The sequence below is a fragment of the Xiphophorus hellerii genome, chromosome 22, assembly GCF_003331165.1.
Source record: "Xiphophorus hellerii strain 12219 chromosome 22, Xiphophorus_hellerii-4.1, whole genome shotgun sequence".
Classification (NCBI taxonomy): Eukaryota; Metazoa; Chordata; class Actinopteri; order Cyprinodontiformes; family Poeciliidae; genus Xiphophorus; species Xiphophorus hellerii.
The window spans coordinates 4,848,555-4,875,664 of NC_045693.1; the positions used below are offsets into that span (position 1 = coordinate 4,848,555).

General features: G+C 38.0%; 1 protein-coding gene across 1 annotated transcript in view; it reads left to right on the forward strand.

Moving 5' to 3' along the window:
• Positions 1–26,163, forward strand: part of dntt (deoxynucleotidyltransferase, terminal) — a 93,052-nt gene extending 66,889 nt beyond the window's left edge. The window contains exon 11 of the mRNA XM_032552410.1: positions 25,838–26,163. Coding sequence (XP_032408301.1) covers positions 25,838–25,924 — 87 coding nt within the window. The 3' untranslated portion in view covers positions 25,925–26,163. The remainder of the gene's footprint in view (positions 1–25,837) is intronic.
• The last annotated feature ends 947 nt before the right edge of the window (positions 26,164–27,110 follow it).

The following is a 27,110-nucleotide window of genomic DNA, read 5'->3' on the forward strand; positions in this document are numbered from 1 at the left end:
ATATGACACACATGAAAATGACTATATGTAAACATTTCAGTGAACTCTACACTTTATACAAAAACACACTGGCAATAATGTACTTAAAATACTCAATGATTCTAAAAATCCCAACAGTCTAAATTATGAACCAGCCACCCCACAATATAACAAAGTAACTCTCCTTTCTTAGTTGCCAGGACGAATATAAAAAAATCCTCAGAAATATTGGCTGTTATGAAAAGATAAACAAAAAAAAAGGACATTTTTAATTAATCGCAAACTGAAAAACCAAGAATTGCTTCAAGAGCCACTGGAGATTCTTTTCGAGGAGATTTAATTGACTAAATGGAAATTATTCTGCAGGTTGGTCCCCCAATTTTTGACAAAAGTCATAAAATCTTTCATTTAAAAGTGCTGACAATTTTAAGTTAGTTCGGTAATCCACAGGGCACTTCAGTAGTACTTGTGTCAAGCACAGGGCTAAAAGCTAAATTTAATTCAACTCTCTCTGTCAAATTATTGTATCTTTGATTTGAAGTTCCAGCATTCTGCTCCACTCCTCCACCTCCCTTCCAGCAGTGGATGAGTGGACAATAGCGGGGCAATTGCACTGGGCTTTGGGGAGCAGCCGTTTTGAAAGTTCCCCCTCGCCCCCGGCCGGCCGGTTGGTGCTCACAGGTGGCGTCTGCATTGAGGACAGCAGGCCTGCCTGGAAGGAGGGCCTCGGTTTGCTAGCTGAGAATGAGGGAGGAGAAGTTCAATTTAGCTGTTGTTGGCATGTGGACTCTAAGGGGTGTCACAAGCACACTTCCTGACAGACAAGTCAGCCAAAATGGGGGTTATATTGAGGCTTCTGCCCTCTAAATACCCTCCTGGCATGTGAGGAGAGATGGGAAAATTGCCATTCAGAGACATGAGGTTATATTTGGACACCATGCCCTGCAAAAGTTAAAAATGTTTTAAAAGTTGTTGCAAAAAGTGAAAAAACTGCTACATGTTTATTCTCTGGCATTGTGGCACTCAAAATTGTTGTCTGATTGTCGATATGAGGCCCAACAAATTTACCTTCACAAGCAGAACATGGCGGCTTTCGCCATGATGCTCCACTTGGTATTCTGCTGGGTTAAAGACATGTGACCTGGATGATGCACGAAACTCAAATGGGGGTCAGGAAGTGGATTTCACTGGTTCAAAATGTAGCAATATGGATAAGAGTGAGTACGCTCATGCTCCAAAATGTTTCCACCCTGACTCTTTTTATTTTACCAGTAGTAATACTCAAGATAGAATAGTGAAGCAGAAAAGTACATTTAAAAATCAACAAGGTCTAATGTAAAAGATTTTTTGAATCGGCTTCGAACACATTCCTTATGGACGTTGTTACATTTAGATCCACTAACAGAGCGCAGATGACCATGACTCAAATTAAAAGCTTGCTGCAACAATCCAATAAGCTTTAATTCAATAAGCTTCATGATATCTATTTATAGGAGCACGCATGTTTACCGTACTCATGCAATGGATAGATCTGTGCGGAAGTCAACTTAGTAAATAAGACAAAATAGCGAACTGCTTTGTCTATCATCTGTATAAAATGGGGCTGAGGAGGACGGCGTGTAGATAATCAAAAGCCGGAGGGAAAGTTTATTTTTTCCTCTCTGTCTTGTTTTATATTGGCCACAAACAAGATGCTGCATTTCATTAGACGTACTTAGCGGCTCTCAGGCCGAATTATTGTCAATGTTTATTACTGCTGAGTATTCCTGGAACATTAACCTGATAATTGCTACATGGGCAAAACTATTTTCAGGAACTGAAACCGATTTAAAATTTTTGTTTGCTTTTTTCCTTCTTTTAGACTTTCCCCAGTTTGGGCTACTTTATTATGGGCTGCATGCGGTTGGTTAGTGGTTGATTTTGCCCACTGAATTGAATTGTTTTCCCTTTTGCTTGACCAACCACATGGAAGTTCAGAGTGCATCTAGGCACATGAGGATTAGACCAAAAAGGCAAAAGAACAAATCCGGTGCTGCTATCGTTCTTCTTTTTGAGGAGTGATTAAAAAAATCATAAGACAGTAGGAATAAGAAAATTATTCCTGCATGGGTTTACAGAAATCTGGAGCGAGTTAAAGATTAAGGTGATGACAAGGGTGATTTCCAACTTCAGGGTCTGTGATGTCAGCATCAAGAAGAAGAGAAAAAACTGGCCTGCAGCTAAATGAACAGAATTAAGCAATTCAGAATCAAACCCTTATTACTTAAATGCAATTTTTTGAACTCTCCTGTTTGATAGGCTATATTTAGATAAGCCTGTCTGAAACTGTAGGGCGCCCCCCAGTGGTCCACAAGGTACTGCATGTTAGCTCAAGCTGTGACGCTACAGCTAGCTTATCACTCAAAAGAAAAACTGAAGATACTGGTGGAAAGAAAATGCCAGGGCTACTTATATGATCGGAGGGCGCCAAGAGAATGTCTAATTTTTTATTAAAATGATTAATTTAAATTAATTAAATACAGATAAACGATTGAAAGAGTTAATAATTTTTATATTTAATGGTGCAGAAGAGGATATTTGTTTCTGCCAAAGCGACTCAAGTATATTTTTCTTTTATTGTGCTTCTAAATGACAAGTAGGCCTAAATGTTGTTAATGCACACAACACTTGGTAGAAAAGAACTTCTTTTTCGACTTCCATGAGTTTGACATTATTAGAAAGCGTAGAATACACACCGTTAGAATCTGTAAGTAATTCAATGTGCCTCCAGTGTAGGGGTGTTCATGACTTTTTTGTGTCCATTCACATTTACCACACAGCACTGCCTTTGTTCATTAGGACGAACAAAGAAAACATTACTTAAATATTTTCATTTTAGGTTGTATATATTAAGATGATGTTGTTGCAGGGCAGTTTTCATGTTAAGTGCTTGTTAAATAGTCCTCAACCTGAAAAAGCTTGAGAAACACTAATTTAGATCCACTCTAACAGTGGATTTAAATTTTAGAAAGATTGAAAGTCTTTTAAAATCTGAGTAAAAACATAGAAGTTGGCGGCTGTAGTGTGACAAACTGTGGAAAAGTTCAAGGTGTAAGAATACCTTTGGAAGGCAACGTATGGCCAGAGGCAAATGTCAACCTTTACCTAACGGCTATCGTCTATGCCGACCTCTAACCTCAACAAAAAGTAATTACAGAAGGTGTTTAAATTATAAACTCTGTATTTTCTTGGTGTATTTGGATAGAGTGTCAGAATACCAGCGAGAATCCACGGCTGTTTATTATTGAGTACGTAAAAACAAGCAGCATCAGAGGGGAAAGCGTAAAGTCTCAAAATATAATTGAGCATTAATGACAAAATTAAAGAATAGATGCAAGAAAGGAGATTTGATTGGTTTGGTAATTTGTGTTAAAATATTGTCACCATGAGAGGAATGCTTCTCACAGTGGGTCGAGCAGCCACTCCTGTAAATATTTTCACTGCAGATAGAAATGTCATCACCATAGGTATCAATGTCAAAACTACAGGTGAGGATATCACCTCGGGTGATAACAGGTCTTCAACCGCTTGTCACATTTCAGAAAATATCCAATTATTACCCCCAGAGCCAGCTAAAGACTTAAAAAGACACGACTCCATGTTGTGAAAACACTGCCCAGTAAAAAATGGGCATCTAGAAATGGACCGATTCACTGCATTTAAGTCATCTTTAAGCAGAGGTGGATGAGGAATAGCTTCCTAAGCTGGGATCAGAGTGGAGGATTTAAAGAAACTCAACATATCTCATATTTTCAGGCCGTCGGCTGCAGATTTAACTCATAATACCTTGTCTTACGCTCCACAAGAAGCTTGCACCTACCAGTGAGATAAGGACAGGAAATGACAGATTACAAGAGTCACTCGGATTTGTAAATGGGATTTGGAAAATTGGACCACCTCGAATGTTGCAAACATGAGCTTTCTCTCTGAGTGCCGTCACAAAGTTAAGACAAGCACGGTGCTAACATTTCCAACAGATATGAACAATTTGGAGGAAATGGAGAGGAAAACTTATAAAGCAGACACAATCAACGTTCATGACCACAAGGTGAACAGTTTAAAAAAAAAATTATATTTTATCATTCTCAACTTTATAACTTCTTATCCTTTATAGTCAACCCAAAAATCATATAGTCATCATATATATACATACATATATATATAATTTATGTTTTCAGTGAGCATGTTATCCCCCCTATTAATGAATCAATCAGGACCATAACATAAGTTCAATTGATCAACAGAAACAACCTTTCTGTATTCTGCATGTTTACTTCTTCTGCTCTCTTTCTGCATACAAATGTTTTCTCTTCTTTCACCGAAATAAAATCAGAAATAGCGGACAGTTGTCAGACGCAGTGCAAAACAAACGATTTATTGATCTCAAAAGTATTCATGGATGCATACGGTATTTCAAAGTGCAGTGGAAGTATTTTTTTCTTGTTCATTATAGACTTTGTTTAAAGAAACGGGCAGCAGTAGGTAAAAACAGAGAAGGTCCTGTGGAACATTTCGCTGCCCTTCGCCTTGCTTGTCATTACTGATTACATTCGTTCGCCTCCAGTCTGTGTCCAGGCGCTGTAATTAGGATGAATGTGTTTATCTGTTCCCCGTCCATGTTAATACGGTGGCCGCTCAACAGGTCTGACTTCATTTTTTCTGCTTCCCTTTCCTCCTCTAAAAGAACTGTCACTCAGCATTACCACTACTGGAGTTTCTTTGTTTGCACAAATTTCAATTTTTTTCTCTGTCAGTCAAAAACGGGTTTAAGGAATTTTTCATTTCAGGGATTTGCTTTGATCAGAGCAGTCCAAATGGTTTCTCCGGTATGTCGCTGAGTTGGTTATGAAAGACTAGCAGCCTTGCAGAAAGGTAAATCAAAGTGGACTCAGAATGGATAAAACAGAGGCAAAGTTTATGATCTGTACTGTTAAAAAGTGTTTATTTTGCACTCCAAATATACTCTGAAATGTCTCGTCAGTTTACATTTTCTCCTAGAAATATATTAAAGGTCTGTTTCACCCTCCAGATGAGCTGATGAATTAATTTCATTCTGCCTCAAAACAAAGATGACTGACTGTCAGCTGCAGCTGCCAGGAAACGATGTTCCCATGACAGGCGGACAGTGCAAATACAAAACGTTAATTTTAAGGTAGAGTTGCCATGTGACTGGGTCGTTTCTCTTAGAGGTCAGAGAAACAATTAAGAGACTTTAATGAGGAGGATTGGGGAGTGTGAAATGGGAGGGCTGCTGTAATAATGGAGGACTTTGATGGAGTAAACCTGGTCATGTGGAGCCAGTTAAAAATGCCCTGGTTCCATTCTGTTTTACTAACATCGACAGTTTTATCTTTAAAGCAGATTTGAGACTGTATCTACACTTAGGATTAGGAAAATGGGAATATTCCTTGAATTTTGGTAATTTTTGTTGTTGTTGTGACAACGCTTCTTGACAATAAATCCTACACCGTTGAAAAAAGATTGCTTAATTCCCTTTAAATGCAAAATGCATTTCTGGATTGTGTCCATGAAGTTCTTGCCAAATCATCTCTGCCAAAGCCAAAGAACATTTGGTGGAGGCGTGGTGGGGCATCATCTCCCTTTCTGGAAAATAAGGCTAATCACCACTGGAGGCAATCCTAATCTTCAGAGATATCAAGATGAGATTCTGCAACCAGTGTGAAGAAATTTCTTCACTCTTAGGGACCAAACTGTATTTTTCAAGATGAAAACACTCTCCTCCACTTAGTGTGGTTAACTAAAGTATCTCCAGATTAATTTACTCGCTCAGGTTAAGCATAAGGTATTGATTCAGTAAATCATGACACTTTTAATACAAAGTTGACATTATTCAAAATGTCTTTATGACATCTTGACATTAACCAAGAAATTATGATCTGACATAAATTTGTTCTAAATGTATTACTGATTAAACGTTAGCTTTAATAATATAAAGCTACATAATTTTACAGTTGTCTTAGTGGTTAGCATTAGCTCCTGCTAATGTTTTATGTGTTTTGCGGTTTAGCATTAGCGAAGCTAAGATTCTCGTTACCATATCAGTAGTTAGTGAACTTCCCTTTTTGTTTGCTGTGCCTAACGCTTGCAAAAATAACTACTGTCGATTTCGGTGCAACCATATTATTCTCCATGACAACCACGGCGGCCATTCTGAAAAAAGGAAACACAAGATCAAGAAAATGTAACTGATTTCTGTGGTTCTAAATATAAAGTCAGATAATTTGGCGCCCATCACATTCATCTAGTTCAGTGCAAAAAATAAATTTTCCATGACAACCATGGTTGTTGAGAAATCAAAACATTGTCAATAAATATGATTTCTATATGTAAAATTAGGTATAATTTGACAGTAAAATATTTGTCTGTGATAAATATTGGTAAATTTAGTGCAAAAATAAATTTTCTTTGACGGCGATGGCAGCCATCTTGAATGTTTTGCTGTTTTACAGGAAGATGTAAAAAATCTGTCATTTTGTTGGATGATTGGCCCTGTTTCTCAGCTGCAATTGAATATTTCATTACTTTTAATGTGTTTACTACATAAAAATTGAGGTAAATTGATTCTTTAGATACTGAAATGAACTGACTGTATTTATCACCGTAGTTCAGCAGATCTGGAGATTCTCACAAATTGTGAGTGTTATTTTCCAACACATTAAAATGCTTTGGATAGACAGGCTACCACTTTCTGTATCACAAGAATTACACTTAGCTTTTCATTAGATGTGTTTACCAAGTAGCTGTTGAAGAGCTGGGGAATTTGAGTCAAATCAAATATGGTAACCCCAAAAGTGTCTCAGCTGGAAATGTCAGAGGTTGTTCTCAGAGAAATTATCTCGACTGGATAAGCAGAATGTATCCAATTCCTAGACAATTCATTCTGCTCAGATGCTTTACTCAAATTCAAAAGGTGAGGTGGAGGAGAAACCAGCACGTTACCAGGATTCGTCCCCTCAGGAGTCTGAATATCTGAATTTGGTTTCAAACATAAAATAATCGTTGAGATATTTCAGTCTGGAGCAAAGCTATAAAGCTATCACTTACCAATACTATTCATGTGAAAAAAGGCATCTTTCTGCAAATAATACTGCAAAAATCAAAGCAGAATGCAATCTTAATTACCAGATATAGTCAGATATCCTTTGCTATCAAAATAGATGAAAACAATTGGTGAAGCAAATAAATGAAGAGCATTTTACTCTTGTTTAAATAAGATAAAATCCAGAGCAAACGTTGGTTGGTTTGTTTTCACCAACAGTTTTCTTCTCCATCATCACATTTTGTGTGTCAAACAAGGCAACCCTGTAACATCAAAGAGAACGGAGCAAATACAGAAAAAAAAATAAAATAAACATGAGCTGCAATTTATATGCTAACAGGATGGGAGTATTTCTGAATAGTTTCCATGTGAAGCATGAAAGGGGAGGCAGCTCGGGGCAACAACATTTAATACGGACATATAGTGAAGAAACAAAGGAAATAGACTACAGGAAAGACTTAGGAAGAATTAGCATTGGCTCAGAATGGAGATTGGATTTAAGAAGGTTGAGTTTTCAATCCCAAGCTTCCTTTTTTTCTGATTTACTCATTTCTGTAACGATTCTTTTGCTTCAAGGTGTACCAGGCTCTAACCGAACAGATAGCCCGACAATTCAACCAGTTAACATCAATGCTAGTCTTTTTTTACTTAGTAAAGGGTAGAATGGCAAAAAGAAGATATATTCTGTCACAAGTAATAGATTTTTTTCTAAACAACAATAAATACATAAATGTTATTATTGTGCTATCCTCAAAGACAGGACACAGTTCAGATCCAGAACAAAACTGCAGTTTGTTGCTCTAATATCAATGTCATTAATTTATGAGTAAAAGGAAAACTTCTCTCTCTGCAGGGTTCTGCCACACAGGATTAATAGGGAACACACAAAAAGATTTTAGTTAAATTATCAACGAGTCATATGAAAACATGGAGGAGAGGAACTAATGTTCAGTAAACAATAGGATGCTGTATGTGTTGAGTCAGATAGCCTTTTAAATCACTTTGAGTTTATAAGTTTTGCTGTAAATGTGCTCCATCAACACAACTGACTATAATTTTTAGCATGTGTTTTAGATGAAGTGTTATTAGTTTACTAAATTCAAGCTAGAGCAACCTATATCTAGTTCTGGCAGCTGATTTACACACCGCACCATTTACAAGAAAACGGAGAGAAAAATAATAATATGGGTATGAGGGACAAAGAAAACAACAACTGAACAAACAGAAATAATTGTGAAAATATTCACTTTATTAGTTAGCATGCTAACTCCATATAGGAATCCACTAGACTATTATTTGATCTGAAAATACTGATAACTACCACTGTGCAGCTTTTAAATAATGAAGGAAAATGAGACATTTACTAAAAGTTTCTAGCAAATATTATGAAGAATTCATGTAGCTGCTGTATGCTTGTAATTGTGCAACTGTTTTCTTTTTTTCTGCAAATTGGTGTGTGTAAAAATGTTCAAAAGATTATCACTTCACAACTAAAGATAGAGCAGCTTAGCACCACAAACTGTTGTAACTGTTCAGAGGAATTTCTTTTGCTTGAAAGTTGTAACAAAATTTGATTAAATGGTTTTGGACCTTTGAACATGGAGTAGGTCATACAAATTTGAATTGTTAAAACCATTATATATTATTGTTTTAAAGACATGCAATCAGTGTATTTGTGAGGTAAAACTGTGGTATTTTTTTAGGCTTATGATACAATCATGATCTCAAACCGTCCTGACTGGTCTGTGGTTTGCTGTGTGAAAGTCAGTCAGTCTCTAAGACCGATTGCTAAATAAATCAGAGTGGTCATCTATTCAGTTTTCACAGCAGGACAAGTAACCTCAGTGATAAATCACATTGCTTCCTGCCGAGCAGTGAAGGGAAGGAGTGCTGGCAGCATGGCGAGCTTGGAGCTGTTGAAAAATAGACCAAAAATTAAGCTGAATTACAAGCTGAGGAAGAATGATGAACACATGTAGCAGAGGGGAAATCTGAGTAATGTAAAAGAACATTATCTTTTCCCTTAAACTCTCCCATCTCTTTTCCCCCTGTCACCATCCCCAGCTCATCCTCTCCTCCCTCCAGCCTCCCATCCACCCACACGCTGCCTGTTACCACAGCCTAATGGGTGAAAATAAAGGATGGGAAGTATTTATAGATCCCATTGAGCTTGTGTTTTGCATTACTAAAGAATGGAATTCAATAGCAAGCTATTATCCTCTAAATCCTGCAACCTGCAGTCTGTTTTTTTTTTTTTCTTCCTCTGGGCTTACTGCGTGAAGACGAGAAACGGTTCGAGTCTGTGGACTCATGGAAGAAAAGAACGGAGAGGGAAGATGTGGGATTCCGGGTTGAGGGTTGGGAATGTTCCTGGACAAGGACATGAATCGGTTCGTTCGGCAGACGCGTCCACTTCCATTATTGATGAAACCAAATGGCAGAGGATTTTTAGGAAGGCCTGCTGGTTAGTTGTCTGCCTGTCATGTAACATTAATTGACACTGCTGCTGCTGTAGCTCTGAGAAGCCCTCAGTCCAGAACTCCTATTTCAGTTTACCCCATGATTTATTTACAGCAACACTCAACTGAACAGTCATTAGGTTGCTTCAGGTTGGCTCTGTAGTCTCGGCTCTGACTTGCTTCTGAAAATGGATAGATTCACTGAGGAGCCTGGAAAAGTGAAGAAAAATATTCACCATAGAACTTTCTGAACTAAACCGCAGAGTATCGTCACTGACAGATAAGCAATGAATCAATTAATTGCATGACAAATTAAAACGAGCTCCATCATTTCCATTCTGATTAATATTTTATGAAGGGGGATTTTATGAAGAGAGACTTCATAATACGTTTTATTTATGGTTTTGCTTGTTTGGTGATTTTTATGTATTATTGTGTCGCAAATCTTCCAGTTCCAGTGTCTTTAATTTTGTAGTCTTTACAAAATTAAAGTTTTTTAAATTTGAAACAGTAAATTGACATTATTATGCCATTATCAATATATTGCTTGAAGATGGTTTCAAAACAACAATATCATTTATCGCAATATTTATTGGCACAATTTATCGTTCAGTAAAATTTATCGTGACAAATTTTAATGACAAAATTTATCAAAGCAAACTTTCAATGTTGCTTTGATAAAATTTTAAGTTTTATCAAAAGTCTATTGAAAATTGAAAGTTTTTCATAAAAATATCAAAATGTTTTTGATATTTACAAAAATACTTTCAATAGATCAAAAATGGAAATATGTTTTGTGTAAAATATTTCCTAAAATATTTTTGCGAATATTTACAGAAATATCTATCTTACAAAAAATATTTTTGCAAAATATCTTTGTATTATATCAATTGCACCGCAGGGCAATTATCGGGGTAATTTATCATCTAGCTAAATTTGTTGTGACAAAATTCAATGACAAAATTTATCAAAACAAACTTTCAATTTTGTTTTAATAAAACTTTCAATTAAAATTAAGTTTTTTATTTTTAGTTTTTTTTTATTTTAGCAAAAATGTTAATATTTTTTGTAAAGAAATATTTCCAAAAATATGTTGTAAATGTTTTTACAAAATGTAAATACTTTTTGTAAAAATATTATTGTATGCTCTCAATTACACGCCAGCGCAAAGTAGCCACTTTGTGTATATCTCACTGTAAATATCACCATATTTATATTTTTATTGTACACATTTCTTACACTATCTGCACTGGTTATTTTGGCCTTAATCTCATTATAAATTATTATATTAACAATAAATTCATTCATTCACCTTCCTCCGATATATTCAAAGTTTGTTCCATACACTCAAACTCCAGACAATATAAATACACGATTCCCTGAATGCCATCCCATAATATATTTATATAAATGTACATGAAAGCACTCCAGGAAGCAGCACAGCTTTTATCTGCTGATGTCATGAGGCAGTGATTCAGTCTGCACCCGATTCATAGAAGGTCGAGCAGAAGCTATTCCGAGTGCAGCCTGTTGATTAGAGTCCGTCTGCACAAACATGAGAGCGAAAAGCAAAGCAGCGATGTGATGCTCTCCTTCACGCAGGGCGCCGCTTCTATTACGATGCAGCCGCACAGGATGTGGCTCGTCACCTCCTGGCCTCAGTCACCAATACTGTACGCAGTCTGGGCTAAACAGGGATACATTAATCAGGCTGCGTGGGCTTTGACATGAGTCGGACCAAATAAGAACCTTTTCCCCTTTGTTCTTTTCAGACGCAGTCCATTCACGACGACAGTTTAGTGATTCAGAGAACAGTTTAGAAGAAAAAACCCCCACAATCACTGATGCATCACTTAGAAACCTTCCTTTGTGTGAACTGTGATTTATCTACAAGTTTCAAACTAAATACATTTCTGTATAATTTAACAGTGAAAAATGAAGGCGAGAATGGAAATACTGTTTACCTTGTCTTGTTATGGCTGTTGATTTCTCAGTCATAAGGAGAAGCAAACAAATACACATTTTAAAGCTGTAAAGACTGGGGGAAATCCTTTTAGCACCTTATGCCTGTCTGTGCAGTAGATTCACTCTGCAGACACAAACATGTCCAACACGTCCAGCAGATTTGCACCTGGTCGCAGCTCTTCAGTCACCAATAAAGGAGATATCATTAAGCGAACATAAAGTTGGAATATTAAATGTTTCAGAAGTATTTCAGTACACAGAAAAGACTTGGTTTTTACCATCAGAGGCACCTTCTTGTGTCAGAACAGTGTTTCTAATGCTGCAAAATGTAAAAGAGAGTAGAATGATGCATCCCTTATTTGTTTATTGATATAAAGAAATGAGTGAAGTCAAATTTTCTGAATGTCTGCTGAAGTTGGTATTTTTTAAGCGTTTAGTTTCCATCATACCTGCTGTGCGTACAAGATATAGTCCAACAGGTCTAAATGAACTGTTTCTGAGGACATCAGGTAATTTTTGCCTCTTTAAGCCAATGTTACACATAGTGACTTTAAACAGCAGGATCCTTTAAATGTCTAATGTGGAGATATGGTGCATTGCAACAATTTAACAAATCCCAGTGTCTTCCACCTTGCCAAACTCAGATATGATGCGATTCCCAGACATGTCAAATGCAACATAAAAAAATGCATCAGATTATAAAATATTACACGTAATCTTTAGAAATAAAGAAATAATATTTCCCTAATATTTTGTAGTTATATCAGGAAAACAAAAGAATCACTCTGGTTTCTCTTGGGGGTGGTGGTTGTGTATCCTTTCTGGCACCAAATTATAAAAATGTTTAGTGAGAAATCTTTGTGATGCGAACAGCGCTGGTTTGTCATAACACAAAGCTTCCAGCTCTGCTTTTAGGTCACCTAAATATGCATAAATATGGATGGTTTTCCTTTGAATGTACTCATAAAGTTTTATTTAAATGTGTCTGCACACATCGATGCTGTTTGCTCAATATCAGTATCACAGGAGCAGCTCTTATCCTGTGTTGTTTCAATTTAGGAGGGCATAAAAATGAGGTTTGCCCCTCTGGCTCCTCGAACTTCATTCCAACACACAGGTAATAACGGACTCCTTAAAGCTTCCTAACAAGGCAGGGGAAGACTACAAACGTAACACAATTAGCCACCGCCTAAATTAGTCATGAAATTAAGCAGTAGCTGTTGACAAGAAATCTGACAAGGTGATTTATGGGAGATCAAAAACGCATTTTGAGTTTAGTTTTACTGGGATGATGAATCAAAGCCCTTGTTTACAACCATCAGAGAAACGCAGCAGGCTCTGATAATGACCTGTTGCAACATCAGTGCAAATGGACAGAGAAATGAGAAGACAACTCGTTTTTATGTTCTTACTGCAAACGTTTTGATCAGTTTCCACAATATTTTACCAGATACACTGCATCTTTTTGCACATTGAAGTCTTTCTACTTGATTTAAAATTATTTGATGAGAATTTGTAAGACTAGAAGCGGCTCTATTTCACTTCCCCGTGATGAATAAGTTCCTCATCTTGTATTCAAAGCTAAGCCCAGCTTATTTCAGCTGCTTGTATGTTGGATTTAATGTTTTTGATCTTATCGCCATCTTTAAAGCTGGACAATATGGCTGAATAATGTATCACAATATAAGTGTTTCATATCAGTCAGTATCGATAATTATTGATATTTTTTTTGTTTTAAGTATCTACAGTACTGCCAAACTGGTGACATTTTATCCACAGTTTCCTCTCAACCTGTTGTAATCATTTTTTCTTTCACTCCATACTGCTGTTTCATTTTTTATTTTATTTTTAAGGAGTTACAACAGAATCTTAAACTGCTACTGCGCCTAGTTGTTGCTAGGTAACCAAAGAGCGTGAGTTAGTTGGTGCCACCAATCTTGCTTTGCTGGCTGTTAGATGTTGAGATGTTGAGTTAGAAAACTGCAGTTCTGGATCAGAGTTCAGTGAAATTACTGAATTTTCTATTAGAAGTATTTACTGATATTGATCAGTGGCCTATTGTGATATATATATATATATATATATATATATATATATATATATATATATTCAAGTAGGGCTGAATTCCAGCCCTACTTGGAATTCAGACTGGTCTAATGACAGGAACTTTGTTTTTTTTGGTAAATTAAAGCTTTAACTTTCCACAGACGTTCTGTAGGTTTGGGGTCTGGACATTTCCTAAGCCTCTCCATGACTTGAACCTGATTCTGTTGTTCACTAATTTCCTGTGTATTTTGGTTAATTCTAACACTGAGCGACCCATTCACAACCCAACTGGCTAACGGAGTTTTCTTATCCAATATTTTCTTATACACTTAAGCCCATGATCATTTATACTCCCAGCAGATTTCATTCTAAGGAGATCCAGTCTTCTATATCAGGTGTTTTTGGAAAGTCGGGCCCCGGTCAGATTAATCCCAAACTGCTCCTGGGTAGGTGTGTGCTAATCCCTCACATTTCACATTGCAATCCCTTTCGACCTTGTCTGCTTTATGTTTTCCCTGGACTTTTTAAATTTGTTGATATTCTGTCTCTCCATGCTAAAACTCTTCTATTCTTCCCAAGTCAGCAAACTTAATGCATCAGCAAAGATGATAAACTAAGTAGTAAATCTCCTTTCATTCCTTTGCATGGTTATCCAAGTATAAAATATAAAATATAAAACAGTTTATATGTCTTTAAAATGTCTTTCCAATGGCTTTTGCTGTGATGGATGTCTTTTTCTAGATCAGAGTGAGACATTAGAAAAATGTTCCAAAGAAAACACATAAATTAGATCAAACACAATCCTTAAGTGTCCCGGATTGACCTCGGTGAAGCTGAACCCTAGGGAGACATTCAACCTTTTTGAACGTGAGCGTTTTAACCCAGAATGAGAAAAACATAAAAATGAAAAGTTATTTTACAGAAGGTCACTGGATTATTCCCTGGAAGACTTGAGGCTCCCATTGCTGCCAAAACGTCGCTACAAACATCTCAGAGAAGAAAACATGCAAGTGTAGCTGAAAAATTATTCCAAGGACCTGAATTCTTTTAAGTAAATCAAAATTTCAGTGCTCAGATCAACAAAAAGGTGAGAGGATAATTCACAAACAAAGCTTAGATTTGCCAGTGGGTGGCTTTAATTAGGCAGCATGAGAAGAACGCTGACGATGCAGGATCCACTCGCTCTGTCTGAAACAGAAAGCTAATTGGTTGTGCAAAGTTAGCCCCTCTTCAATAAGCCGATTCATTATTTATTAGCTTCAGTGGAGCAGAGAAAGTTAATTTATTGTTATCATTAGAAGACTGTTTTGTAAGGGTCCGTTTGAGAGGAAGTGAAGAGACGGCAACAGGCGCTGCCAGTCTGAGTTAACGCCACGCTGCAGACAATAATGTCCGTTTTAATGGAAAAAGTTTCGCAAAAACAACAAACGTCATCACAAGCAAACTTTCAACACAAATAGAGCCAAGTGTACAGGAATAATATATATAATCAATTAAATGTGTACAATTAGATTCATATTTCATTGAATATATTCCAATTCAATCCTAATTATAATACAATGTGGTTCAGTTTAGTTCATTATGCAGATGGGCAGATAGAGACTTTAAAGGGGCAGTATTATTTAAAATAATTTTTTTGTGATTTTTATATCCTGTTATAATGGTGTTGCCTTGATTCTTTCATGTATGTTTGAGAAATCCTTTAATCTCCATGGCAACCATTCAGTCATGCAAAACGACTGGGTGGACTTAGCTCCGCCTTCCAAGAATTTAAATTCGGAAGTGAGAAATATTTTAAATCATATTTGATATACAGCTCTGGGGGAAAATTGAGACCATTTAAAATGATCATTTTCTCTGATTTTACTCTTTATGGTTATATTTTTGAGTAAAATGAACATTTCTCTTTTATTCTGTGAACTTTTGACAACATGTCTCCGATATTCCAAGCCAAAATGTTGCATTTATTTGCAGAAAATGAGAAATAGTCAAAACAAGAAAAAAGACGCAGTGCTTTCAGACGTCAAGTAATGCAAAGAAAACAAGTTCATATTCATTTAGAAACATCAGTACTAATGTTTTAACTCGGGAAGAGTTCAGAAATCAATATTTGGTTGAATAAACATCAGGTTTTCAATGTGTTCAATGGAGTGGTAGCTTAATTCTTTCCTGAGCTGTGTAACATTTTTATGACAACTGAAGTAAACATAGTTACTTGACTATGCTATAAAGTATCATTATGTGCCTGGAAAATACATATTGCTGCCCCTTTAATAAAGAAACACATCTAAAATATAGCACCATGGAAACAATACTTATTAATAAATGGCTGTGGTCAACAGGAGGCGTTGTGCAGCAGGAATCAAGGATGTCCTTTTAGAAGTGGTTAAAATTTCTCTTTTCTTTTCAAGATTTTAATGCGTCCAGAAGTTTGGAGACATTCCAGTGGACTGTCTGCAGATAACGATGTGGGAGCTCAGCCAAAATTATGGGTTGAAATTAAAGTGAGTGAAGATTGAGCAAAACTTTGTGAATTACTTTGTGTAATTCCTTCCTACATATAACCTCAAAAGTGAATTGAATTTTCACCTTAAACATAACTATTCTGTTAGAGGAATAAAGACCTTTAATGTGTCAAACATGTTGTCTTCGCCTTCTCTGTGAGGATGAAAGTTTTACCAAGGAGCGAAATGTTGCAACGGTGTGCAATGCATTGTCATCTCTTACTTCCAAGTTCCTTTTATCAATGAGGATGTACGCAAATGGAAGTATGAACTTTGAAGTTTCAAACTAATGCTTTGGTGACATTAGGAAGGCACCGAAGAAACATTAAGCTCTTATTGCACCTCTCCCCGGCGCTTTACGCGCCTGTTCATTGCCTTTGGGCAGCCTAATCAGCTAAATAACTTTGATTTGCAAATGTTTACTCCTCCATGGGAGCAGAGCACCATAACACTGCAGATGTCAAGTGAAGATCCCATTGTTTCTGATTAGAAAAATCATTATTTTCTACCTGTCTGCCTCTCTGCCCCGTGCACCGGCTGATTAGCAAGCCAGAGAAGAATAAGCAATGACGATAACACTAAACTCGATAGCTCTTTTATAGACAGCGGTGCTTTATGATGCTTGCACTAATTGCTGGTGTGATTAGTGAGGTGTCTGTCCCCTCCTTGGTTTCTCAGGCTGTCCTGTGAGCTGAGGGCTAGCAGGACGCCGCCGCAGAGAGACGGGGGCGTGCCGCATATTGTTACGGGAGGAACACACTGGGGCATAATTCACCTCCTGCTTTTTCTGCCCCCGTCAGCGATTTTCTGCACACTGCAATAAAACCAGATTTAGTTAGTCAAAATCAAACATTTTTTCTAATCTCCTGACAATAGTCTATTTCTAACAGTAAAAGAGAGACAGAGAAACCTCAAATGAAAGAAGTGGGTACATTTGTTGACTGTGGAATTAACCAAGCTTTCTTAATAAAAGGTACTAAACTCTCATATGAAATACAGCCTCTTGAACCAATAGATCTATAAAAAGACAAGCTAAAACGTTTGGGATATAAAAGTTTTATGCACAGCACATCTTTGACTTCTTAATATCTGGCTCTTAATGATTTCTGCTGTGGACAAGCAAAGTCAAAGCCGGAAAAGAGATGACCACACAGGATGAAGTCTGAGTGCAGATAAATTTTCTTGCTAGAGAACTTCCAAGAGAGCATTTGCATAGATTTGAGTCGTGTTTGCATATTTATTTGCCTGACCTTTAGCTCAGCTCCCTTAGCTGACTTCCTTTTTATTTTGTATTGCAGAGTTCCCCAACACTAGTTTTCTGGTCTTATGTAACGTCTTTGCAGCAGAGTGCAAACGTTGACATGTCACTGAAGATGCAGTAATCTGTCAAAATTTTAAATTATTTATGGACAGAAAACAGTTTGAAGTTTTTTTTTATTCAGTCAGGAGACGGATGATGCCAAGAAACATTGACATACAGCTTTCACGTTTTAAGGTCAGCTCCAAAAATTAGAAAATTATGAAAACCGTTTCTTATCATTTTGATGGTTATGGCTTAAAGATGAGAAATTCAGTGAAAACCAGGTAGTAAAATCATTTTTTTCTCTCTCCTACTATGCACTTCATGCATTTTCTCTCGCTACTATTCATTTTCATCAGTCATACAGACAGGTGACCATAAAGAACCAATCAGTGGCTATGTTACCTGTCAAGCAAACATGTCAGTAAAACCACAGAAAGAATAATGAACCTGATTGTTTGTCTATTGTTTATTGTTGTTTAATACTTCATTGTATATATTTATCAAATTTCATGGCCATTCAGTTTGCATAGTTAATTTTTTTTAGTGGATGTTGCACAAAATTCAAATATATGTTGCATAACAAACATAAATTCAGTCAGTAATTCTTAAATACTTACATCTTCTGATAACTAATTCATAATAAGACTGATGAAGTTTGCTATTGGTACAATTTACCTAAAATAACATATATTAGTGTCTCAGTAAATTAGTAAATTCCCTCGTATCAACAAAAATAAAGGATATTTTAAACAAATGTCAGGATTCTGATAAGTATGTTCATTTCTACTCACTTGCTCATCTAAAAAATGACTACATTTTGATTTTGTTCATGTAGGCCTTGATATTCCCACGTTCCTCATTTTTCCGAGGAGATGTGAAAGTTTCTCATCCTTAACATGCCAGGGAGTGATGATGGTGTCGTCACTCCCTCAGCTGGATGCTGGTGAACGAGCTGAAATGAAGCAAGCAGGCAGCAACTGCAACACTGACGTGAAGTGAAGATCTTTGCAGCTTAAATAGACCATCCATATTGGGATGCTAGCAATCTGGGCTAGCACACCCAGCTAGAGCTGCTTCACTGAAATTTCCCATTGCCTTATTTAACGCACATTTTAGACCTTCTGGCCATTGTGTCTAATTTCAGGGCAACAAATAGTGAAACTCGTCTTGAATCCAAACCAATAATCGAAGCGTTGGGCACCATTGAGATCAGAGGGTGACTTTAATGTAGAGAATTGTTTCAGATGATACAAAATATGCAGTAGCTCAAATAATCACTCACTACAGGCAAGCAAGATGGAGTAGCTTCTCTGTATGCAGAGCAGGTTCATGCCTGAAGCATTCATGCTGAAGTAGACCACACTAGACAAAACAAAAAGCACAAGAACTGAACACCTGGTAAATTTCTACAAGAATGCTTCAAGGCGTGTGTATGAAAATGACCAACGCCCTCATAGAGCTCTTCAGCAGAGGAAAGCATGAAGTGCTTTACATTCCTGGTTGATTACTGCGTTTACTTTAGATTTAATAAAATACTCTGGACTAACACAGCACGTGACTTGACTCCACATATCGTTGTTAGCTGTGGAAACTTCAGAAAAGACCTTCAACAGCTTTGATTCTGAGTTTTTATGCTTTCCCCCAAACTCTCTGGAATGTTACTTTTCAGATAAATGGCAAGATTTCTTTTCATGTATAATGAATCTCACTTAGACCATAAATTCAATGGTTAATAAAGCCACACAAGTTAGTCACAGGAAATTAGTTTGTTTGCTTAGAAAGTTTTGTTCCTTTGGGAAGTTGTGTGCAACTCTGATCCAGACCAAGAACACGAACTCTGATCTGCCTACAAACCTAATGCTGCGTTCACACCGAAGGCGATTTGAGCGTCAGGAGTGTTTGGTTTCTATTCAAGGTCTATGTGGATGTGCATCGAGAGCGTTGCGCTTCTAGTGCTGCATGATTGAAGCGTATATCTGATGCTGGAGTTATAAAGTCTGAACTTTTGCCGCTCTACGAGGAGTGTCAAAAGTGACGTAGTGGCCTGTAGTTGGTGTCGTGCCAGGAGATGCAGGCACCGATGCAGGATAGCAGTTTGGTTGAGACAAAAACAGTTCTCATAACGACCGTCATCTGCGCCCAGCTGGCTTGTGAAACTGACAGCACCTCTGAATTATCTGGTAAATTCAATCCAACAGCAACGTTCTATTGATTTCAGTAAATAAAACCTAGATAATGGCTAGAAATGGCTTGTGGTCTTTTACCAAAGCCAGAAGAGAAATCCTACAACCGCTAAAATCTGCTGCTGTTTTTGACATAAAAACCTTTTTCTTCAGAGGTTTTCATGTCATTTCTGTCAGTAGTTCTTGGTGCAGCGCCATGTGAACAGGTTCTCCAAAGGTTTTAGATTGTTTGACACAATGCAGTGTGAAAGAGAACTGCAGCAGGTGAAAACGCAGCAAATGCTGCAATTTTGGTCCCTAGTCGAACCAAGTCTACTGGACTATCAGGTGTAGCAATCTAGTCAACAGTCTTAATCTAAGTTTAAGTTTGATTTCTAAGTGTCTTCCTCTTGTTCTGTGGAGAAACTCCAATTTTTCACTCTCTGTGTCCTACATGCCTCCCCATTTGCCTCCTGGCAGGGTTAGCGTTGAGCAGCGATCCTAGTTTTCCTCTCCATCGCTCTGTCTCCTTCTCCCGGCTTCGTGTGTCAGTTGATTCGGCCCGGAGGCGGGCAGCCAGCCATGTCCATCAGCTCCTTCCATCAAGCGCTACGCCGGGTGGCAGGGAGAGGATGACGGGCAGCAGAGACGCAGCAGATGTTTTGCAGGAGCTGATATGTGTTCGCGTCCATGAGGGATGTCATTATGCGGTGGACGGAGGAACGTGTAGCTGATTAGTGCCTTATTAATTCAAGGACACAGGCTCGCAGGAACACACGCTGCCGCCTCTCTGGCATGTGGCGCTGATGGTTTGCCAGTCGCAGACAACATGAGTGTCTTAGACAGATAACCTCTCTTCCTAATTAACTGCCTCTCTGTTCCTCAACTCGGCTCCGTTTGATACTCCATAAAGCTCTGAAATGAAAGCAGCCTTTTGCCGTTTTAAGGGCTGGCTTCCTGTTTGTGCCCAAAGGGGAGAATTTACAGGTACAGAAGGTTTGTGGATTCATCTCCCATGGAGCCTGTGCTGTGTTGTGGTAAGTAAATAAAGCAGCAGCTACCTGAGGGCATGTGAGGGTTGTGGGAATTGAGGGTCTGGGACAGCACAGTGAACCGAGGACAATGGCTAAACTGGTGATGTTAGAATCTCCTGTGCTCCTGTTTTTCTCCTTTTCCCTCCCAATTCCCTTCTGTACAACGAGCCTCAGCACATGATGCTTTCTCCCCATTACACATTGACCTTGTCTTACACTCTTATTTGTTCCTGTTTTCTTTTATTCTTCTTCCACTACTTTTAATCACGTGTTTGTTTGATGCAGTAAACTGTGGCAATGTGTGCATTTGCCGCTGTGTTTGGTGGTAGGAGCCAGAAATAGGCTCAAAGTTATGAGAGCAATAAAGAAAACACTGGCAGCGGTGAGGAGGTTAATGGACCTCAGGATGGTTTTAGTCAAACCAAATACCAGCGGTACGCTGTTCCTGTGAGGGAAAGGGCAGCTTTGATCTGGAAAATGGGAATCTAGAGCTGTTGATTGCAAGAACAAATGCTAAAACTAGTGGTAGGACTTGATTTAATTTTTTATTTGAGTTCATTGCAGGCTCTGTGATTAATTAATAATCTTATTTCAATTAAAAATAAGAAACATGTTCAATTCAAAAGCCATTGTTGTTGCTAAATTATTGATTAACTTTAGGTTATTCAACCATCAGGTTGGTGCATAGTGCTGTTATACCCGTTCAGGTTTCAGGAATCCCTGATAATTCATGGAACGTCTTTGAAAAAATACTTCTTTAGAAAACTAAATGCTGATGTTTAGCACTGAGATGCTATTTTAGGCTAGCTCTTTTTAGCACAACTTCAACACAATAATCTTTTCCAGCGTCCAATCAGATCGTTTTTTGAGGCAAAAATTTAAATTAAATGACTTTTTCAATACACCTTTAAGGTTTTTGACACCCTGTGTTTTGTCATCTAATTTTTATTTTTATGATTTCATTTGAAACTAGCTATCATAATTTTAGCTTTTGCTTTTTTCTGCCATCTTCTCCAGTTAAGAAAACGGGTATCAATCCAACATACTCTAGCAATTACTTTGTGATAATGTCACAAAGCATATACATCTTGCCTTCAAGCAGTTTGTTTCCAAACAATTATTGGCCATTTGTGGCAAGTCTGAATTTTAGCTTCAGTTTTCTGTTCTTGTCTGGCAGGAAATAAACCCGGTTTGGTTTTCTGCTGCTGTAGCCCAGCTACTACAAGGTTCAACCTAGGTTGCAATCACTGATATGCCCCCTACCTTGGTTGTAACATTTGAATTTCTGTTTGCTTTTTATCATCTCAAATGAGTTTGGCAATTCTCTTCTGGCCTCTGATATGAAAAATTAACGGTTTTGCGTGAGAAATGCAGACCAGCGCATCATCACCCACATCGCAAAGTCACTTCAATTCCCTTCCTTTGCTTTTCTGATTGAATAGTTTGAACTTCGGTTAGTCATCTTCACTGAGCCTGTCTGAATGAATGACTCACTAATTTATTAATTTAACAAGCAGAGGCTCAGTTGTGCAGAAAATACACAAATTTCTTTTCTTTTTTAAATGGGTTTCACCATCGTGCTAGCAGGGTCACCCTGGACAGTCTGAGATATATTTGTAATGATCCTCTGCTTTCTTTAACCACATGTTACAATATATATGAACACAGCCCAGTGTAAGGTCAGAAAACCGAATAAAAGTGAAACCAAAAACAAACAATGCGCCACACCTTGACCTGCACAGCATTGTCAGGTTTTTCTCTGATGTCTCTACATACAGGTTTCTTGGCAAAATGCTAAGAAAAATGCAGAAGTGAGAAGAGAGGTTTGGTGGAAGATGTGATTGGTTGTAAAACCACAATCCTCTGACTGAATGGCTGGTTAAATTAAAGGTTTCCACTTCACATCTTCCTTTTACTTGAAGAAATTTTGTTTTTTGATTAGACAACTAAATTAAAATATTTATTCATGCTTGTCTTAGGGCTTTATGCAGTGTCAAGTTAATTACATATTTATATTTTCTGTTGCAATGATGTACAGTGGAGTATTAGGCTCACACTGACAAAAAACAAAATTAAAGTTATGGGAATAAAGTGATAAAATTACAAGAATAAAGTAAAGGTATGACGAGAATAAAGTCGTATGAGAATAATTTGAAACAATACAGGAATAACGTTGTAGTATTACCGTAATTCTCAAAATATTATGACTTTATTCTCGTCATACTATTACGAGAATAAAGTTGCACAAGAATATAGTCAACATATTATGAAGATAAAGTCATGACATGAGAACAAAGTTATATGTTGAAAACAAAGTAATATAAAAATAATATTTAAACTTTATTATTGTATTATTTCGTTTTTATGCTCATAATATGATGTACCATATTTCTTGTAAGGTAAGTATAAGAAATATACTCTATATTCTAATACTCTTAATATTACAATTTTAATTTCAAATGACTGTTTTTGTGGAATATCCATGCAGCACCCTGACCATTTTTTTTTACCTTTTATATGGGAAGGTTAAACATTACAGAAAATAAATTGAATGTTTTTATTGCCAGAATTGTATGACTTTCCTCTCTTACATTTTCTTAGCGTCGCTGTGATACGCCGTCGTACTGATGAAAGAATTGCAATGCAGTTTCCAAATATAAACGGTGCAATTTCAACCAAACTCCCATCTGGAAAAGATTTAAACGGGTCTGATATGAGCAAAGTTTCCTGCCGAGCTCTCGACTCTCCCTGCAGCACGACCAACCTGTCATTTGCATTAAAAATAACAAAGCTCTATGGAGGGAGACGTGCCTTGTGGTGGTTTTTCCTTCTCCTCCCCGTCTGCGAGTTTCCCTCAGTTAACTCTGCCTTTGGCTGGCAGTGGGAGCTGACAAGCTCTGGTGTCAGGTCCAGTTTAGCACTTGAAGGCAGTGCGTGTCACAATCACAGGCCTCTTTCTCTCCCTCTGTCTCTGCAGGCTGCTTCACTCCCAAGGTGAGTCATGCCTCGTCACCACTCCTATAGAGACATAAGCCTTCACATTGTGCTGGTGGACGGCCGGCACCTAATAGCCCTGCCGTGATTTGTCAGGGAAAATACTCATCTGCTGAAGAGAGCAATCACTTAGAGCAAGGTTAAAGTGTTTATGTGTTGGAGGAGAGTGGGCTTCTAAATCCACGCAGCCTCGGCATGTCTCGGTGTTTGTGCAGCCAGGGTTCAAGTAGACCTGAAGTGATATTGGCAGTTTGAAATCGAGGTAAAATTCCTACGGAAATAAAGGGAGAAGTTAAAAACGATGTTTGGAAATGTGGGGGGTTTTTTTTCTTCTTTTTGTCTCTGTGTGGAGTGTCGGTTCAAATGTTGGTTGTTTGATTCGGTCCTAAATGTTCAGATCAGATGTTTATTCATATTGACCCCCATCCATTTTCTTTACACCCTTATCCCACTGGGGTCCGGAGGGGTGCTGGTGCCTCTCTCCAGCTGTCAACGGGCGAGAGGCGGGGTCACCCTGGACAGGTCACCAGTCCATTTTGCCAGTTTATTCATGGCTTCGAGTCAAGCTAATATATCTGAACGTAACACACCTGGCTGGGGCTCATAGACGGCCGTATTTACAAAAGTTGGAAATGGCTAGATTAGAAACCGACCCGTACCGCCACCCTGCTGACGTGTTGATCAAATTACCGTCTTTGCCTGAATTCAAACCACATGATTTATGTCACTGTCATAAACGGGGTTTCCCTTCACACCGGAGCAGAGGGCCGACAGTCGCTATGATTGACTGCTGCTATCCATCGCCACCATAACCTCCCTTATCAAAAGTTATAAAATACAAAGACAAGTTTGGTTTCTATCCTTGTCTGTCTGAGCAGCCGACCATGCAGCACCCTGACCATTTTGAAATCTACTAAATAGAAGCGATATTACGCTACCACGTGTGTTTTTTGACAGCTTTTACAGGAGCACATTGGTTGTTTTGGCGTCTGTCATGGCGGATGATGAGAATGAACCGTTTTCCATGCTGAGTTCTTGATGTATGAGGCTGAAGAAGAGTCAGTGAGCTGATTTTATGAATTCCATTTATTATACCAAAATACAGCTGGTCCATTCTGACATGCTGCCTTTAAGAGCTAACAGTCAAAATGACAACAAGCAACATTTGGTAACTTCTTTTGTTAGCCTCTGTCTAAGCTACGCCCCAAAGAGGGCGTTCCCTAGTGTGTCATTTCTTTGACTAGGCCATTCTAAAACATGAATATGATCAAAACCATCCCATTTAGACTATAAAAACAGCAAATCCTACCCAGTATTTTTAGTCGAGCTTCTAGTGCAAATATTTTAGTACACTTGAAATGAAAGAAAATTGACTTACAAGCAACTTTTCAGCAAGAGCTTGATTTAAGTCAAGAATTATTAAATATTGATAATGTACAGATTATTTCACTTATTAGATGGGGAATATATCTTGAAAAGTTACTTGTACATCAGTTTTGTGTTATTTCTAGTGTACTAAGACATTTGCACCAGAAACTAGCAGAAATACTGGGTGAGATTTGGTTGTGTTTGCAGCTGTGTGTTTATGGTAGCCACAACACACTAATGCTGTCTCTAACAGATTTTCTACAAGGGTTGTCCTGTACCTTTCTCCATTTATCCTCCATAAAACTCCAACCAATTTTCTTTCCCTAGCTAAAGAAAACCAGCCTCAGCATGATGCTGCCACCACCATCTTTCACAGTGGGTGTAGTCTGTTCAGTGTCACATACAGTCTCCGACCTTTCTGGTTTAGTTGGATGGTTGTGTTTTGGTGTAAATGCACAACACAGTTTTTAGCTTTTAGTTAAGAAGCTAAAAGGAAAGCAGTGCAATATTCTACTTTTATTTCATAAATGTGCTCTACTGTCTGCAGGTGTTGCAGTGTTTTAAGTTCCAAAACCAAAAATTTCTGTAAAGGCCGTGGGTAGGTGGTTTGGTTTTTGCACACGCTTCCAACGTGATTGTTTGGGGATAAAAAAACAAACTTTAATCTTACTTTAATATTGAACCCTATGGATTAGGAATGGGATGTCACTAAAGCTCATATGTGGTTAAAGGCAGGTGAGCAAATACTTTTGGTATAGAACTTAATATTTACAAGAAGTCAACATAAATGGACACAACAGTTATGCAAAGTGTCAATGAAATGTATTAAAATCTTTGCTGCAAAGCACAATAAAGACACGTTTAGGAATTATTGCACATTTCTGATCAAGCCGGTGACAAAGTGTTTGCTTGTCCTGTCTCTAGAAGGAGTTCCTGACAGCGACGACTGAAAAGGACATCTTTGACCATCTGGGCCTGGAGTACATCGAGCCTTGGCAGAGGAATGCATAGGCCTCCGCTTCTCCCTAGATGGATGGTACCCTGTGCGCACATCAATGATCACCCCATCTGCTTGCTGCTCTCAGGCCTCTCCCGTGATTTACTTTCAAACGGCTTCTGATTCCCGTGTCTCCTTTGTGTTGTTGTTGCTGTTGTCGCCTGAATTACACGCTGATGCATGATTCATAATTCATAATTCGCCCTTGCTCGCTATTGTCTGACAGAGAATAAAAATTCTCCCATACCATTCACGGCCTGCTTGTGTCTAAGTGTTGTAATCATGGGCAGGACAAAGAGGCAAATCAGCCGCCATAGGAAATCGCCTGCAGTGCCTGAGAAGAGGCAGGAGAGAGGGAGCAGTAACAGGGTTGACCAGTCAGAGAAGAAAAGGGTGAGGGAGAAAACAGGAAACGAGGAGAGAGGCGAGGGGGAGGGGAGCTTTTTTGTCAAGCAAAATGTTGTAATCACCCTCCTCCTGGCAGGAAAGTGCTCAGTGTGAAGCTGAGCCAGGTCTCCGGGGGAATGGAGAGGCGGGTAATGAGCATCAGATAGAGGAGTGCTTCGCGTCGCATTTAGCTTCCATTTAAGCTTTCGTCCACTGGAGATCATTTAGCTGACATTCCCCGATCCGAAGACCCGTAGTCTCAGCTCATTGTTCCACAATGAATCCTTTTCCCCGGATAGTCGGCTGAATTGGAGGTAATCAGCTGCACTGGGAAATCAGGAAGAATTCAGATGGAAGTTAGATGAGTCCACTGAACACATGCATGGATCCTGGCACAGCGGATTCATTATCCCACTGCTTTCACTGATCCTGCTACATGCATCGTGATTGTATTTATGAATTTTGTCCTTCTTTATCAGGATTCACTGATGAATAAAGTTGATCCATCCTAACCAGACACGTCAGCAATGACACCGCTGGAAAAACACAACATTTTACAGAGTTTCACTATAAAAACACCAAAATCTTACCAAGTATTTTTGGTCTAGTTTCTAGTGCAGGAATCTTAGTTTTGTCTTATTTCAAGTTTAGTATCTTACAACTAACTTTTTACTAAGACACAGGAGTTTGTTGTAAGTAAATAATTCCTTAATATTGCTGATTAAGTACTTCTTCCATTAGTAGCTTATTTAACTTATAACAAGACATTTTCCCATGTCTGCCAGTAGAACTTTTCATCAATATTAAGGAATT